The following is a 17,452-nucleotide window of genomic DNA, read 5'->3' as shown; positions in this document are numbered from 1 at the left end:
AGAAAATGGAATATTTATAACAAAAATTTTGTAATAAATTTAAAATTATTATAAAAAAATTTATTTTTTAACAAAAATTAGTAATTATTATATAATAATAATGTTTTGTAACAATAATATAATTTGTTACAAAACATTTTGTTATTTTGTAATGACTTAATTTTTTGTTATAAATTATATTGGCTTTTGTAACGAATTGGTATTTTGTTGCAAAATTTTATAATATTTTGTAATAAAAGATGAAATTGTTGCACAAGTTCAAAATATTTTATAACAAAAAATTAATTTGTCACAAAATTCAATATTATTTGTAACAAGTTATTTATTTGTTACAAAATACAAGAATTTTTGTCGCAAAACATCTGTTTGAAGGTAATTTTATTAATCAAGAATTTTTATATTAATCAAGATTCTTATGTAATTTTATTATAATTTAATATTTTACACGATAGAGATTAAAATTCAATAGTGGAAGAATTATATAATTTAATTTAAGTAATTTCTATTATGAATAAATTATGGTTTATTTTATTAATTTGAATTGTTTATTTTAAAAAATTAATCTAAAGTAATTAAATTAGTTTTATGAATATTTAGAGTTAAGTTAATTAATATTTTTATAAATTTTATTATAATTGATTATTTTATATTTTTATTTTATAATTTAAATTAAAAATAATTAATTGAACTTAGCAATATGTTGATAAATAATATTCTTAAATATTTTTAATAGAATATATTTAATTTTAAAATTACTCTACCCTCTAATTTTATTAGAATATCTATTCATATTTATCGTTATTCCTGTATAAACCTAAATTCCAAAATTCCCAAATTGAACAAAAAGAAACCCTAATTTCCCTTAACCCAGCTCCTTCAGCCACACCCCCTTCGACGTAACACACACACACTTCACAACAAACACACCCATGCAGAGATCAACAAGGGAGGAGAAGAGAAGAGCATCACCAGCTTGTTGCTGCCGCGCCCAGTCTGTTTCACCGCCGCCGAACTGTCGAGCCCAGAGGAGAGAGTCGCCGCTGTGCTATCGAAAAGAGAGAGCTCACACAGAGAAGGAGAACCTGCAAAGGAGCGGTTGCTGCCCAGAGTTACCACCGTTCGTGCCTTGCTGTCGCTGTTCTGCCTTCCATCAAGCTCGAACCGTCACTGTTCGTGGAGCTTGCCACCATCACACACGATGCCACCGAAGTTCCCCTCACTGCCATCGACACCGATCTGAGCAGAGGAGAAGAGGAAGAACGACGGGAGAGGAAGTGAGTCATCCGCGTCACCACCGTCGAGCCACCCTCACCGCCAGCAAAGGTTCTGTTGCCGTCGTTGCAGAAAGGGGGTTGCTACTACTGTCATGGCCGTCTTCCTTGCCACTGCATCTTCATTCAATTCTCAACTGTTGGAAATTACCGCTGGTACCAATCGAGACCTCTGCTATTAATGGTTCACTGAGATATAAAACAGCGATAGAGAAAGGACAGAACTTCCCAGAGGAGGTTGCTGGAGCCGTTGGTCTGAGCTGCCTTGCCTGTTCCCTGCTCCGGTGCTGTTGCTACTGCTAGAAAGTGATCGGAAATGTTGCTGCGGTTGCCACGGATTAAGAAAAAGCGGTTCGTCGCATTTAATTCCTGCTAGTTCGACACTCTGAGGTCAGGGTTTTATTTTAAAATGAATCGTTTTAACTTATGAATACCAATGAAGTTTAGTAAGTAACTGTAAATAATTTATAAATATTTTGTGTGAATAATTGATAAAAATAAGCTTGGTTTGAGGTTGTAAAATTGTTATTAGTTTGGTATTGAGATGATGTTATGGTGTTTCAATTAGTTTATTGAGTTTTGATTAGATTGTTGGATTCGTGACTGCAATTAATTATAATTGGTTTCTTGATCATTTGAGAATACTGAAATTCTAATTTTTAGCTAACTATGTTGTGTCAAGTATGTTAAAAATTATAATGTTATTAAGTTTGGATTTTGGCTATGATTATGATGAAATTTTGGCTGTGAAAGTGAATGGTAATTGATTTCGGAATTAGTATGATGATAATTCAATGGTTTGATTGGTTTGTTGTTTGTAATTGAGTTATGATGAATGGTTGGATAAATTGATTTGATTACTTTTGAATGGTTGAATAAATTATTTTGATTGTGTTATGACTGTGTTAAAAATTGTTTGTTATATTTGAGTTTGCATTATTTGGGTTTGCCTATTTGATTATCTATGTCTAATTGCTATATGTTCTACCTGCTGTAGCTGCATTCTATCCGTGATTTCCTTGCCTGTATTGTTCATCTGTGCAACTGAGATGCCCCTTGTCTAGAGGAAGAGTGACGAGGGAAGTTCCACCAGAGTTTTGGAGGATTGGAGGAAGGCAAGAAGCTGAGGGAATAAATTAGAATTAAGTTAGAATTGAGTTAGGATTAAGAGCCTTAGGCAAACTACCCTGCTTATCACTACAAGAAAAACACCCATTCAGCCACACTTTTTTTAAGTTACATTTGAAAAGCGTAGCCTATTCTTAGAATAGGCTACGCTTTTTCGCAGGGTACCCTTTTATAAGAGAATAGGAAACACTATTGAGGAATCACTTCAAAAGTGTCTCCTTAGATATTTTAAACATCACTTATAAAGCGTAGCCGTATCTGAATAGCTATGGAAACACTTTCTACACCAAAGGAAACGCTTTAAAAAAGTAACCCAGTTATTATATTTTGGGTGCACTTCTAAAGCGCTGCCTAATCTATGTAAGACTACTAAACCCCTCAACACTTAGTAATTTTTTTCAATTTCACCAATACTATCGCCAACACAAAACTTAACTTCAGAAGTGCTTCATTCGAGAACCCCAACTTGTCACCACCAACACTTTGTTACCTTTCTCATCAAACCCCAAAACGTTCTGCCGTCGCACCATCCACTCGAGAACCATCGGTGTCGCCACTCCTCTTCCACACTCACCGCTCCTCTTCCCCACTCGACACTAACCACTCGAGAGCCATCAGTCGTCTTCGCGGCGTGCTCACGTTGGTCTTCAGCATCGTCCTCTGATCCCATCGCTCACCATCGTGGTGGAGAAGGCATGTATTCACTCCCATTTTGTTCTGAAATTTCAGAGGATTAGGGTTCTGATTTTAGGTTTTTCAATTTGGGGGTTTGGGTATGTTGCGGTGCGAGGGAACTCTCGTTCCCTCATTTCTCCTTTTAAGAATTTTATTGTAACTTCTATGATGATTGATACTCTTGGTACCAAATGTTCAGAAACAGATGACAGGAGAGGACCATCATTAAGAGCTAAGATTACAGGAAGTAATCACAAGAACAAGAACAAGAATAAAGCTAAGGTGGGGTTAGCAAGACGAAGCAATCACGAGAACAATTCTTTTGAAAAATGTTTCCTCCATCTCAGGTAATGTTCCTGAAACCTAAACTAGAAGCTTAGTAAAAACAGAAAGAATTCTGTAGTAAGAACTGAAATGTGTCGGCTGTAAAGATAGGGAAGAAGATTCTAACAAGCGAAGAGATTAAGATAATGATGCATTCTGTAGTAAAAACACTAAAGATACAATTGATAAACTGAAATTGAAAAGAGACTGAAAATCAAGTACCTGACTAGTAGATATGCATCATGTGTTTCTCAAGATCAAATGTACTCTCCTTGTTTTTTCCTTTATCTTAACCATTTAGGACAATCTCTTTTAATTTAGCTAGTTCTTTGGCCACTGAATGGTTCTGTGAAAAATCATAACTCAAGATGAATAATATGAACTTAGCTATTCTTTAATTGAGACAAGGTTTGAAGGCTTATGCTTATATCTTGAGTGCTATCCATTTCTATAAACACAGCCTACAGATTCCCATAGATTTCTGATTTGCTGGCTTTCTGTTTTATGCTTTCTTTGGCACTTCTAACCATCTTTCTTCTTATCAACTACAATTAAAAATTTTAATATCAAATCTCAGATTCATTAATAAGATTTGCTGCTTTCGATTCCAAATTCCAATGCTCATTTACCTACCTGTTTCTTGAGAACAGTCAGGCTCTTGGTGTGCAAGAGTGAAGAAAATTCCTCAGTGAACTAATAAAGCCACTAAATCAAACTTTGGGCCTTCTTAATTAGTAATAATAAGAGTATTTTCACGCGGTTAATGAGATCGGTTTAAAATTATAAACCACCATGAGAAGCATGAGTTTCTTGCCAAACTTAAACCCTTCATAATTTATTTTTTTTTTATCATTTTATTAGTTTGTATACCCAATTTTAGTTTTTTATATATCCAAAAAATTACTATCTTTTTATTTTGCTTTACTCAATGTCTATTAAAGAGAACAAACATTATTATACTACTTAATTTGATGTCACTCTATCTAAGAATGTATAAGTAGCTGTTGCGTGTGGGATCCAGTACCTTAGAAGGAAGGAAGGAGGGATATGGGTCCCATAGCTTTGGATCTTCAAACGTATATAAACAATTTGGGAGCTTCTAAGTTTCACCACCTTCCTTCACCAACCATAGTTAAAGCCTCTCAATCTCAAAAAAAGTGGAAAAAGAAACAGCTTTTCAAGTTTTGTTTATAGTTTGAATGTGTTGATAAGAGAAGAGAAAATGGAAAGTTTGGTGATGAGTGAGAAGAAGCTTTGTGTGATGGTGTTATGTTTGGACTTCACGATTCTCTTTCATCAAAGGTGAGTTTCTCAGAAAATGTGAATTCTAACTTCTTAATTTGGTGAATTGAATGGATGCTTTGCTCTATATTCTCTCTGGTTTTATTATTGCATTAGGGGCAAAGCTTTTTTGTTCTTCTATTGTGTACGATTGAATTTATGCTATAGAGTTCCTGTTCTTATTATGCAATTTGTATTAATGGAATTCAAAACAGTGCAGGGGCATTTGAGTTTTGAAATACCTTCAATTCTTATTATTAGTCTTCAATATGTAGTGCAAGATCACTTGGAGGGTTTTAATTGGTGTCGTCGTGGAATATGTAATCCGGCAGCCCATTCCAGAGATAAGCAGCACTGTATTTCTCAAAATTTGGAGGTGAAAAAGTTTTTCTTATTTGATGCACTAATATATGAAGTTTTATTCATTAATTTGTCTTCAATTTTTAAACCTTTTGCTTCAATTCACTTGTGTAACTTGATGTATTCTTGAACTGTGTGTTATGTGCATTGGTGGAGATTTTGATACTTGTGTTCAGTGCAGTAAATGCCGGTCCTACTTGTATTCAGTGCTGTGAGATTTTGCTAATCAACATCTTTGCTAGTAAAAAAGTACATTGTAGTTCTTTGATATGTTACTCCTCTTGATTTTGAAGTTCTTTGATCCCAGTTTCTTCAACTTTTTGTAATTTAAGCATTCATTTCCTACTTCCATCATGTTAAGCTGTGTTTGATTGTTTTGTGCTCATCAAGAAAACTGGTTCTGATTTTCTATGAATTTGTTAAGAAACTGACAGTCCACGCAATTGTTTCAATCATTTAAATTAATAATGTTGGATTTACTTATAAAATAAACATGGAGACTAACATTGTAATCTGTACCAGAAGTTGTAGAGAGACATTTATTCATGTAGCAGAGTCAATGTTGCTACTCTTGTACTTCATTATCTTTGTATGGGATTATGTGTTTATTTGATAGGAAACAGAAATTATAGAATATATTTGCAAATTTTGTTGCAATGTTGCTAGTCCTGTTTCTTACATAGTACTGCTAGTTTTTCTAGTGCTGTTTTTGAAACTGCCTTTGTTATTGCTGTTTTCTTAATTTTATTACTTGCAAAATTTGAACGAATGTTATTATTTCAACACTGTAAATGGTGAAAGTTCAGCAGAAAAAACTGCTAATTTTTGTTATTATCATCTTTAGTTTCCTTTCCTTGCTATTTCTTAAAAAAACTGCTCTGCTTCATTAGTGCTTCTGATCACTCTTGCTAGTTTCATTAGTGAATTTAGTTTATTATGCATAGTATTTTTTATTATAAGGCATATTATTGGTGCTTCTGATCACTCTTGTTATTTAATTTTTTTTAGTGCTTCTGATCACTTTTGATTCCAAATTGATGATTCCATTGTTTATTTTATCAGAGGAAACATGAATTCAGAGGAAGCTGCACAAATTCCCAGAAGAACTACTAGGTCTTTAGCTTCATCTTCTGCACAAAATTCTGCTTCATCTTTAGTTAAGTTTTGTTTGCTTTCTATTTTTTTTTTTTATCTTTAGTTTCATCCTATATTATTATTAGTTAACTGGTTTCAATTTCGTTCCTTGGGTTTGAGTTTCTTCTCCAAAATCCCTGGTTGAATCATGGATAAGAGCATGTTAGCTGGTTTTGAATCACTTCTGTTAGAATCTGTTTCTGTACTATGATATTATTTTAAATCTTGTACTTAGCTATGTATCTAGATCTCATGCTCTTGAATTTCTCTAAACTTTGGTTGCTGCAACTTATTGTATGTATCCTTTGATTAAATGGCAGAAGTAGTTTCATATCTAAGTAACCTTTCCATTGAGTATGCTTACGCTCAAATAAGTTAGGCTACATAATGTATTTATTGATCAGTCAGCTGCTTGATTCTTGGATCTATGAATGATTGTTGCTTTCTTAATCAGCACAGTTTACTTTGTAGTAGTAAATGGTAATGTTCCAATAAACAAAAATCAAGTACTAATGGGGGCTATTATTCATTTTTCTAGAGTAGTTTACTGATTTCGTGTTGTTAATTGTTTTTGTTGCATGTGGATTATATATGCTGCAGTATTTTTGTGGCTCATTGCAATTTGTTGGTTCAAACTTGATGAAATTAAAATCATTAAGGGAACTTATAATATTTTTTGCTGGTTTTGGTCCAAAAATTCTAATGTGAAATTGGTTCTTGTAGCACTGCCATTATTTCTAGCTTTTCGTTTTCAAATTCATTTATATATATTGAAGTTTTGTTTCTGATTCAATTTTTCATTTATGTAGTCAATTCATGAACACGGAAAAAAGATTGACAATTCTTATGGATTCTGGCAGCAAAAATATTAGAAGATAAGAAAGAAATTTCTGCTCAATCTTACTACTAATGTATGTGCCTTCTTTATTTTTGGTAGTACGTTATTTTAGAAACTTATTAAAGAAATTAAATACTAATAATAGAATTTATCATGAAGTGGAAATAGTTATGAATTTTGGTGTGAATTTTGATGTGAATTTTTTTTCTCTCAACCTTTTTGGCAGGGCATGGATTATAGGAAGTCGTAATGGTGAAGACAGAATTGCTCCACTGCTTGTGTTGAGCTCCTCTATCAAAAAATAAAATGGTGAAGACAGAATTGATGTAGGATACAATATTTTAGTTTTTGGTAGAGTATTAGTAGTAAATTCTAAGTGGTCTCGTGTTTATTTTGATATAACTATGCTTAATTTAGTGTGAGATGTATGAATATTAATACTTTTGGATCATTATAAATATATTTTATTTACAGATAATTTTTATTATATAAAGAAATTATTTAGTATAATTATGTATTTATTTTTATTTTATAATATTTAACTCATTTAATTAAAAATGCAGAATTATTATACATGTAATCATATTACTAAATATTATGTTGTATTTATATATATATATATATATATATATATATATATATATACAAAAAAAAAGAGACCTAAGGCTACACTTATATACAGTAGCTATAGTATACAATAAAAAAAAAACCAAGAGACCTAAGGCTACACTTATAAAAAGTAGCCATGGTATACAATGTGGCTACGCTTTATAGGTGATGCAGTAGCGTTGAAAAGCGTAGCCTATTCTGGCAAAAATGGAAGCTGAAAAGCGTAGCCTTTGGTCCTGGATAGCATCACTTGAAAAGCGTACCCTATTCCCAAACCCCAAAAGCGTAGCCCTTGGTGCAGAAAAGCGTAGCCTTTGAGAATAGGCAACGGCCGAATAGGAATCACCCCAAAAAGCGTAGCCGTAGTCTAAGGCATCATTTTTTTCACTTTTGGCTACACTTTTCAAGTGTACCTGAATGGGTATTTTTCTTGTAGTGTATGGTTTCTAGTTTTAATCTTTAAGTTTTAAATCTGAGTGTCGGAGTACTAGGATTGCCTCTGACTTTTCTAGGACCTTATATATTATTTATGTGGGTACCATTACCATGCTGAGAACCTCTGTTTCTCATTTCATATCTATGTTATTGTTTTTAGATGCAGGACGAGACGTACCTTGGTGAGCGTTTGGAGGTCTCTCTTTTGGGTTGTTATATTTTAGGCTGTTATTATGTATTTAAGTTTGTAGACTCTCCTATATATATAACTTGTGTTTGTCCCTCTTAGAGGTCGACGTGGAGAAACAGGTTTTCTTTCTTCTGTTTTGGCATATATTGGGCTGTATATCTATACCTATATATGTAAATATTCTCCAACGGGTCTTGCCTTCACAGGTTGAGTCTGGAGCTTGATATCCTGTTATTTTGGTACTCTATCCTTTATATACTTCATGTCTGATCCTTATCTGTTTGTCAGTTTACGTTTTCGAGTGTGATGCATTTTTTTTCTTTTGGTTTTTGCTTAACCCTTTTCTTCAAAGTTCCTACATACAACTTTCTTCAATTATATCTATACATATATATTTTATTTTTAGAGGTTGTAATACCTCACCACCTCTATTTTACGAACTTAAGTGTAAAACTCTGTGTGGTAGAGTGTTACACATGCTCGATTGATTGTTTTTCAGTATAGCTAGTTAAAAAGCAGCTCGTTGAATTGGACAATGTTCCCTCTTTCTCCTTTTTCATTTTATTTTGGATGTTAATTATTGTTCTCACTATTCTTCCACTTGAAGAGAAATGAATGTGAATTCTTGACCTAATTCAAAGCAAACTAAGCGACAATAGATGCCACATGAAGATGCAAAACTAGTTGAGTTTTTGATAGAGTTTAAAACTACTTCTTGGAGGTGTGACAATGGCACGTTCAAATCCGGTTATGGAAAATATTTCAAAAAAATGCTTCATAAAAATATCCCTAGATTTGATCTTAAGGTACAATTTTTTTTACCTAATATTTATTTTTTTGTTTATCCTCTACATAGATTAAGTTCATTTTGACTGGTCACATAATTATACCTTGCTACTGCAGAGATAAATTATCCAATTCAATCCTCTTTGACAGCAGCTAAATATGTTAATTTCGATAGTTTGAATGTACATAAGTTATGGTAGGATCTATGGCATTATTATAAGTATAACTAACCAAACCAGGGAAATGAGGCTTAATTGTTATTATGTATGTTTGTTTCAATTTCATATCCCATTTATTTGGAAAGACAAAATTATTGGAGAAAGGTTATGTCATATCTTGCTTGCTATATGTTTATTGAATTGTGGTAACTTTGAATTGTTATCATATGTTTAGGCTAATTCACACATTGAATCAAGGATGAAATTGCTAAAGAGATAATATTTTTGAAATAGTGGGCATGGCTGGGAGTGAATTTGGTTGGAATGACAAAGATAAAATAGTTGCAGTGGAGCGACAAATTTTCAATGAATGGAAGAGTGTAAATTCTAAGCAACTTTTTTAATACAAGTTTATTTATCTTAGATTTTTAATATTTATTACTTACTTATTTTTCTTTTAATTTCAGTCTCATCCTAATGCTAATGGCCTCTACAACAAACTATTTTCACATTTTGAAGAGTTAGTAATAACATTTGGTAGAGATAGGGCTCAGGAGGCAATGCAGAAAATGTAACTCAAGTAGTTGCTACTATGGAGGCTGATTGAGAAGCAAACTTGAGTGATCGACAAGTGAATGAAAATACCCAAGTAAATTTGGAAGAGACTGAAATGGAATATGAAGCTGATTCTGAAGTATGTAAGCAATTGACTCTAATTCATGTACATAAATTCACTTATTGTTGACCCTGATGTTGTGTACTTTCTTAGATTTTGGAGTAATTCTCTCTCTATGTTATTAGTGTTGCTCTGTTTGCTTGCTTGATATATATATAGTCGATATTTTTAGATGTAGCATCATCAAAATTCACATGCAAATGTAGAAGCTTGTGTATGTGGGACTTTCTCTTTTGAAGTGAGAATCTTAATGCTGCATCGGCAATAAACGACTTCAATTCTTCATTCAAAATGTTATTTCTATTAACTCTCTGTTAGTTCAATAGTTACTGTTTTCTTAATTCTTCATTTAATTAATTTAACTTATATTATATATGTTGATTCTTTTACAAAAGCTATTAAATAGATTCTCCTACTATTAAATAGATAGTCTTTTATTAAATTGTTTAATATATTTTAGGAACTTCCAACTCCTGGTGTTTCTGCTACTCTTGGTGCTTCTGCTGCTCCTAGTTTTTCGTCTACCAGAGAAAGGAATACAATAAAAAAAAGGGGAAAAAAAGTGAGGAAGTACTTGACATAGTAGCAGAATCAATTAGAGATATAAAATGTGCTTATCTAGAATACACAATAGCTTTAGTTGATATGGTTTCTTGTTTTAAGCATAAGAAAGAGGGAGCTGAGCGCAATGACATTGTTGAGGGATGTTCCTGGTTTAGGCGTTAAAGATAGAATGAAGGCTGCCCTTAGTATTGTAAGGGACAATAGTCTGATTAACATGATGTTCCAACTTTAACCAAGAGAACTTTTGCCATTTCTGAAAAAATTGATTTAAATCTTGCTATTTTTCAATTTTTATGGATTATATTAGATTTTCGATTTTTAAATTTCTAATACATATGTGTTTAGAAATTTTGAGATTTGTTTTGTATAATTTCAATTACAAATTATGAGACGAATAATGGATTACGGGATTTTTTGAAATTTAGATAAGTATTTGTGCTAATTTTAATTGTGATATTTGTTATTAAGAATATTTTAGTAAATTTAATTGTGATCATGTTAATTTTAATTAAAGATATTTGTTATTAGGGGTATTTTAGTAAACTAAAAAAAATTAGAATCGATAATAATTTTAATTAAACATATTTGTTATTAGGGGTATTTTAATAAATTTAACTGTGGTAATCTTAATTTTAATTAAAAATATTTGTTATTAGAAATATTTTCATTGTGATAATATTCTAGTAAATTTATTATTAGAGGTATTTTCGTAAATTTAAAAAAATAAATGAAAAAAATAATAATATTCGATTAGTTTTATATTTAACTTTTAAAAAAATAAAAAATTGATATTAGGGCATTTTTGAAAATAAAAATGAATATTTTTATCTAAAAATGGTTATATTAAATTTATCTTTGAAATATATTTGTATGTAAATTTTTTCATATACTTATTAAGTTTAGTCATTAACATTTTAATTTGAATGAGTAACAGTAATTTTGACATATTATATGATATTACCAAAAAATTTAGATCCAACCAAACAAAAATGTATTCATTTTTAAGATTATTACATAATATTTCAAAATATTAAATTTTATAATCAAACATAAAAAATCTTATATATTAAATAATCTCATTCTAATACATTATATTCTTAGATAATATTCTTGGTAATAAAAATTAATTCTTAAACCACACACATTTTTAGAGTAATATTATGTACATAATTCTGTCTAAAAAATTGGATATTAAGATCTGTCTTTGATCCCCCTAATCTTTTTAAAAAATTTTATTAGAATAATAAAATTCGGCGTAAGAAAATTGGATATTAAGTGAGACGTGATTGTGGCTCTTCTATTTTTTTTTAATTATTAAAATAATTTAATTCATAGGATGTATTTTTATTGGAATTATCTACCCTTTCCAATAGGTTGTCCCAAGAGGCCTTATGCTGACCTGTTTTATCATCTAAATGGTTAATGATGATAGATAGGAATTAGCTAATTTTACTTGGGAAACATATAAGGTTTCTTTAAGTCAAATGAATTAAAGGACAATGGCTAGAGTGGTTGATAATAAATTTCATCTTACATAAAGGGGGCTAGTACAGTTTGAGAATGTTTTGACAAAGACAATTAAATAGAAGTATGCTGACATAGATGCCACATGATCGACACGATTTGTCATAAAATTGGAGAAGTGAAAATAGTAAAATACATTAGGACGAGACAGGGAGAAGTGAGATAAGCCTAACATGATAGATAGGGGATAGCTAGTTTTAGTTAGGCAACATATATTAGTGTTCTTGAAATTAAATGACAACGGTTAGGGGTTGTTGATAATATGTATCATCCTACGTAATATTTTAGCAAAGATAATTAAATCAAAATACGTAACTATAATGTCACATGCTCAACGTTTTCATTGAATTCAAGTTGTGTTTGCATTCAAATGGTCCACACACTATAAATAAAGGGCAACGCATGCATGTCATGTATTTATGGCGGCAAACTTCAATTAATTTGCTTTGCCAAAAAGTCTCAAACCATCTCCCCCTTAGCTTGCCACGTATATTGTTAATTAACTCGCTGATTGTAAACAAGAACCTTAATTAATATAGAATAATGTTTGCAAGTCATAGAGAGTTATATGTTAGAACATGTTTTTTATTTTTATTTTTTAATGCATTTTTTGTTTTGTATTTTTTAATTATAGTTAAAATAAATGAATAATTTTAAATATAATAAAATTACAATTATAAATGGTATGTATTTAAATTATGAATATTAAATTAAATAAAATAATTTTGTGTGAGTGTTTCTCTAATATTACTCTTAATATAAAGCCAAACTAAAACTAATTATCCCCAACCAATAATCGATAACAAAATAACATAAATAAACTGCATTGGAAACAACACAGTCACTGATCTAGTTTGCTTTTTGAAAAATTTTTATTTACTTTATAATAAAGAGATTTAAAAAGAAACTAAAAAACTGAGCTATTTATCTAATTATTATACAATATGCTTCCTTAATTATTATATGTTATATTTTATATTTTATATTCGGAGAGTGAAGTGGCTATTGACGCGCTTTGCATTGTCATCTACTATCACCTCTTATAAATGAGCTTTTTATTTGATTATTATAAAATATGCTTCTTTGATCACGAATTCAGGATTGAACTATACAGTCTATTATATCATTTCAAGTTTTATTTATATTTGATATTATTAATATTTAATTTCCGAATTGTTGTTATGAATTAGCTAGAGAACCATGTTGCTTGAAAATCTTTACAAAATTTTCTGAGATAGATGTACAAATTTAATTTGAGCAGAGATAGTTTTGAGAAACAAGTGTGTTATATGAATTCTAAAAATCAATCACCATATATTTATGTATATTTATATATATTGTTTCAAATACTTTTTATATAAAATAATATTTTTTAGAATAATAAAATATTTCACGCTAGAATAATTAAACATATTATGAAAAAATAATTATACTTTTTATAATATTATAATCAAATATTTTCATGAACACTAATATACGTACTCTTATATGGTATCTAAATTATGGATGGTTTTTATGTGCATATAATAGTTGTTTTTCAAATATTATTTTTTATTTAAAAAAGTATAAGTAGACAATAAAAATATTAAACAATGTAAATAATAGATATGTTGGATGTTCAATTTATTAGGTGTACGGATAGTTATCCTAATGTTAGAGTTTAAGAAGTAATTTAGGAGTAGAATATTTTTTTACTTTATTAAGTCAATTTTAAAATCCATTATTTACAAAAGTCATTATCTACCTAACAAAACCCGATTTCACTTATGTCATCCTTTCACTAAATAGTAACTGGTACTAAGGATAACAAACGAGCTAATAACTCGTCTCACTACGCCTATATTAAACGGTTTGAAAATACAAGCTCTTTTCGCTTAATGGCGGGTTAACGCTAACGGGATTAACCTGCTACAGTGGTTTTTTTTTTTTTTAACACAACTCACTTATCTAAATTAAAGTTAGTACCTGCAAATTAAAACTGAACATCAAAATCATAACTCTAATAACTTATATTTTATATAATACAAAATCGAAATTTTAATTTAGAATTTTGTGTATACTTTAACAATAAAGTATTTTTTCTAACATATCAAGATTTAATTACTTTTAACACATAGCCTTAAAATATTTTAAATGAAATAAGTATCTGTAAATGTTTATAACATTATTAGTTTGGAACATTAACAGGAAATTCATGAATCTCATCTATCCAAGGGTTCTTCTCCTTGAATGGATGAATGGTTTGCAATGCACACCAGACAGCACTATTGCATTTGAATCCTGACCCAAATGCAATCTGCCATATCCGATGACCCTTCTTGACTCTTCCTTTGGCCTCACAATATGCCAATTCATACCACACTGAGCTGCTTGAAGTGTTACCATATCTATAGAGAGTCATTCTAGAAGGTTCCATATGCCAATCACTTAGTTTAAGCACTTTTTGCATTTCCTCTTGTACTGCTTTTCCTCCTGTATGAATGCAAATGTGCTCAAAAGCAAGCATAAAATTTGGAGTATATGCCTCTATGACCCTTGTCTTCAAAAAATTTCTTGCAACTAAATTTGCGAGAAATTTAAGTTGTTCAATCAAGGGTAACACATCTTTTCCAAGAGTTGAAATGTTTGCTTTAAGGGTTTTTCCTGCAGAATTCATAATGTTCTTCGAAAGCGCAATGCCAGTAGAAACACCATCTTCATCTTCTTTTTCAAGGATGCTATTGTAGTATTGATCTTGAGAACCATTGTGGGTGCGAACAATGTGTTTAAGATAATATTTGGAACGATGAGAATCAGAAGAACGGTTGGAGAGTAAAATTGCTGCACCTCCCACTCGAAAGAGACAATTGGATACAAGCATGGAACGATTGTTTCCAAAGTACACTTTGCTACTCAGGTTTTCAGTGCTGAACACTAAGGCATAAGAATTAGGACGTACCTTCCATCACATATATATGAAAATCAACAAATTAGTTATATAGTCAAAATAGTCAACTTAAAAAGGTATATGTTCAGTAGGTACATTATTGAAGGCACAAATGGAACCATACATGTAAATTATTACTTATTTTTTCTTTATTTAATGGAAAGTTTTATTTTTAATTTGTACATGGTGTATTAAATAATTTAATTTGTACTTAGACCAAGGAGTGTAACTTAGCTTAGTGCGAAAAGTGATTAAGGAAGCCATATATCAGAACTTCGCTCTTATACCATGTAATATATTAAAGATCAACGAGGTTTGAGGTAGCCAGCTGAGTGAAAGATTAAGATGTAAAGAATGGTAATTGATTATGACAGATGGTTAATGATTCACAAGTGATATGCTATGTTTATATTGTATCTATCTACAAGAGTGTAGGAAAACATATATAACATAATAGCTAACTAAATTTGTGATGAATTTTATTTTTTTAAAGATTAAGCCATATTCTCTAATTTCTTGTTAATCCTATCAATCGGTTTTCAAAAAATATGTCAAAGTCCTGAATTCAGTTATTAGTAATTTTACTTTATCATATTCAAACTCGTCCTAAAATATCATAATATATTAAATTAAATTAAATTTCTAATATTCTTATTAAATTCTAATTTTATCTCTAATATTTAAAACGTCATATTTTATCCAGAATATTTTATTGTGTTCTATTTTTATTCTCTAATTAAAATTAAAAAAAATTTTAAAAATATTATTTTTTATTTATTATATATTTTTTTTGTTCATTTGTCATTTTTACTCTCAAATCACTGCAATCATCTACTATAACTACTACAATTACGATTTTTGTCATTAACTAAAAAAAGAATCACAAGAAAAAAAAGAGTATTTTAAAAAAAAATTAATTTTAACCAAAAATCTAAAATAAAACGAAATAAGATAAAAATATAACATTTTAAATAGTAAAGACAAAATCAAGATTTAACCTAAATGTGGGGGTATTAAAATAGTAATTTATCCTAAATATTTTTTTTATAACTTTAACTATACTTATATAGTATACACTTATCTTAGTCATTTAAATATTTTGGACTGGTCACTCCGTGTGAATAAGGAAAAGTACCTGCAATAGTTGTTGGGCAAGATCAACGGAAATAAGTCCAGCACTGCAACCCATGCCACTAAGATTATAGGTCAAGACATTGTGGCTAAGCTTGTAATGGTTGATAATCATTGAACTGAGAGAGGGTATGTTATTGAACAAAGAACAATTGGTCACAATGATTCCAATTTCCTCTTTTTTCACTTTTGTTTTCAACAAAAGTTCATCAATGGCGCCAATCATCACGGATTCTGTCTCACCCTTTGCCTGATCCAAGCTTATGTATTTCGGGAATTTCATGATACATTCCGGAATGTAGGTCTTTTCACCAATTCCAGACCTCTCTAGAATCTTCCGTATGAAATCTAAGCTCTCATCTCGAAATTTTCCTGTACTCTTTATTAACTTCAAGAAATGCTCCTTAGTGCACATGCATGCAGGATTATGAGGTTTGTAGCATGCAAAATCCACAAGATAAACGTGTTTATTTCTTGTGGGTTTCATTAGGTAACAATATAGTGTGGCTAATATTGATGCTAACATGCCACACCGTATGGAAACTAGAATAAACTCAGCATAAGACTTGTCCAAGTGGAAATCATGAACCAAGAAGTGTTGAATCGTAGTGATGAGGAAATTATTATAATAATAAGAAATAGCGAGAATAGATAATAATGACAGAAGAAAGAAACTCATCATGTTGGTGAATAACTGAATATGTATTGGTACTCATAAACGCTGCCTAATTTATAGGCAGATTTGCACTTTGTACAGTTAATAGGTGAATTCACTTAGCAAGAACTACGGTTACTAATCCTAGTTTATATATATTGATCAAAGATATCACTTCAATAAACATCTTCAAGTACATACTCACTAGCTACATCTATGTTACTCCGTCCATTTTCAAAATTATTAACAACAATATACATATTAAAAAAAAAAAACAAATTCTGGTCATTCTTAATGTTAAAATAATAATATATGAATAGTAGATGAAAGTAAATAAATAAATATATATTCATTTATCACAATTAAATAAATTACGGATCTTCGGAAAAAAAAGTTAATGCCATATTGACGATCAAAATCGTCAAATAAAAATTTATATAAGTGAACTAACTTTATTTGAATACCATAAATTCTTATTTATTAGATTATTCTTAATATTTTATTACAATTTTTATATTGCTCTGACCTATTTTTAACCTAATCATAATCCTAAAATTAAAAAAAAAATACACACAAATAGTAGCCAAAAACAAAACAAAAGAGAAATGAAAGAGGAGAAGGGAGAAATGAAAATAAAGAAGAATGAGAGAGAATAGGGAAAGAAGAAAAAAAAGGAAAAAAAGAAGAAAGAGATGTCTGCGGTGAGCAACGATAATATCAAAAAAAAGATAACGAGAGATACAAAAGAACAAAGAAGAAAGAATTGAAGGAGAAGAGCATGGTTAGG

At 30.2% G+C, this 17,452-nt stretch overlaps 1 protein-coding gene across 1 annotated transcript; it reads right to left on the bottom strand.

The window, feature by feature from the left end:
- Positions 1-6,675: 6,675 nt before the first annotated feature.
- LOC107610857 (3-ketoacyl-CoA synthase 2-like) lies at positions 6,676-16,536 on the bottom strand. The gene is made up of 3 exons (XM_088497086.1): positions 16,015-16,536; positions 14,125-14,891; positions 6,676-6,697 (listed from the first exon to the last, which is right to left on the bottom strand). The coding sequence occupies exons 1-3, from the start codon at positions 16,534-16,536 to the stop codon at positions 6,676-6,678; spliced, it is 1,311 nt and encodes a 436-aa protein (XP_088353212.1).
- Between the last annotated feature and the right edge of the window lie 916 nt (positions 16,537-17,452).

The sequence above is a fragment of the Arachis ipaensis genome, chromosome B8 (genome assembly GCF_059453495.1).
Source record: "Arachis ipaensis isolate K30076 ecotype BB chromosome B8, ASM5945349v1, whole genome shotgun sequence".
In the NCBI taxonomy this organism is placed as follows: domain Eukaryota; kingdom Viridiplantae; phylum Streptophyta; class Magnoliopsida; order Fabales; family Fabaceae; genus Arachis; species Arachis ipaensis.
This window is presented reverse-complemented; position numbering and strand designations above follow the sequence as displayed.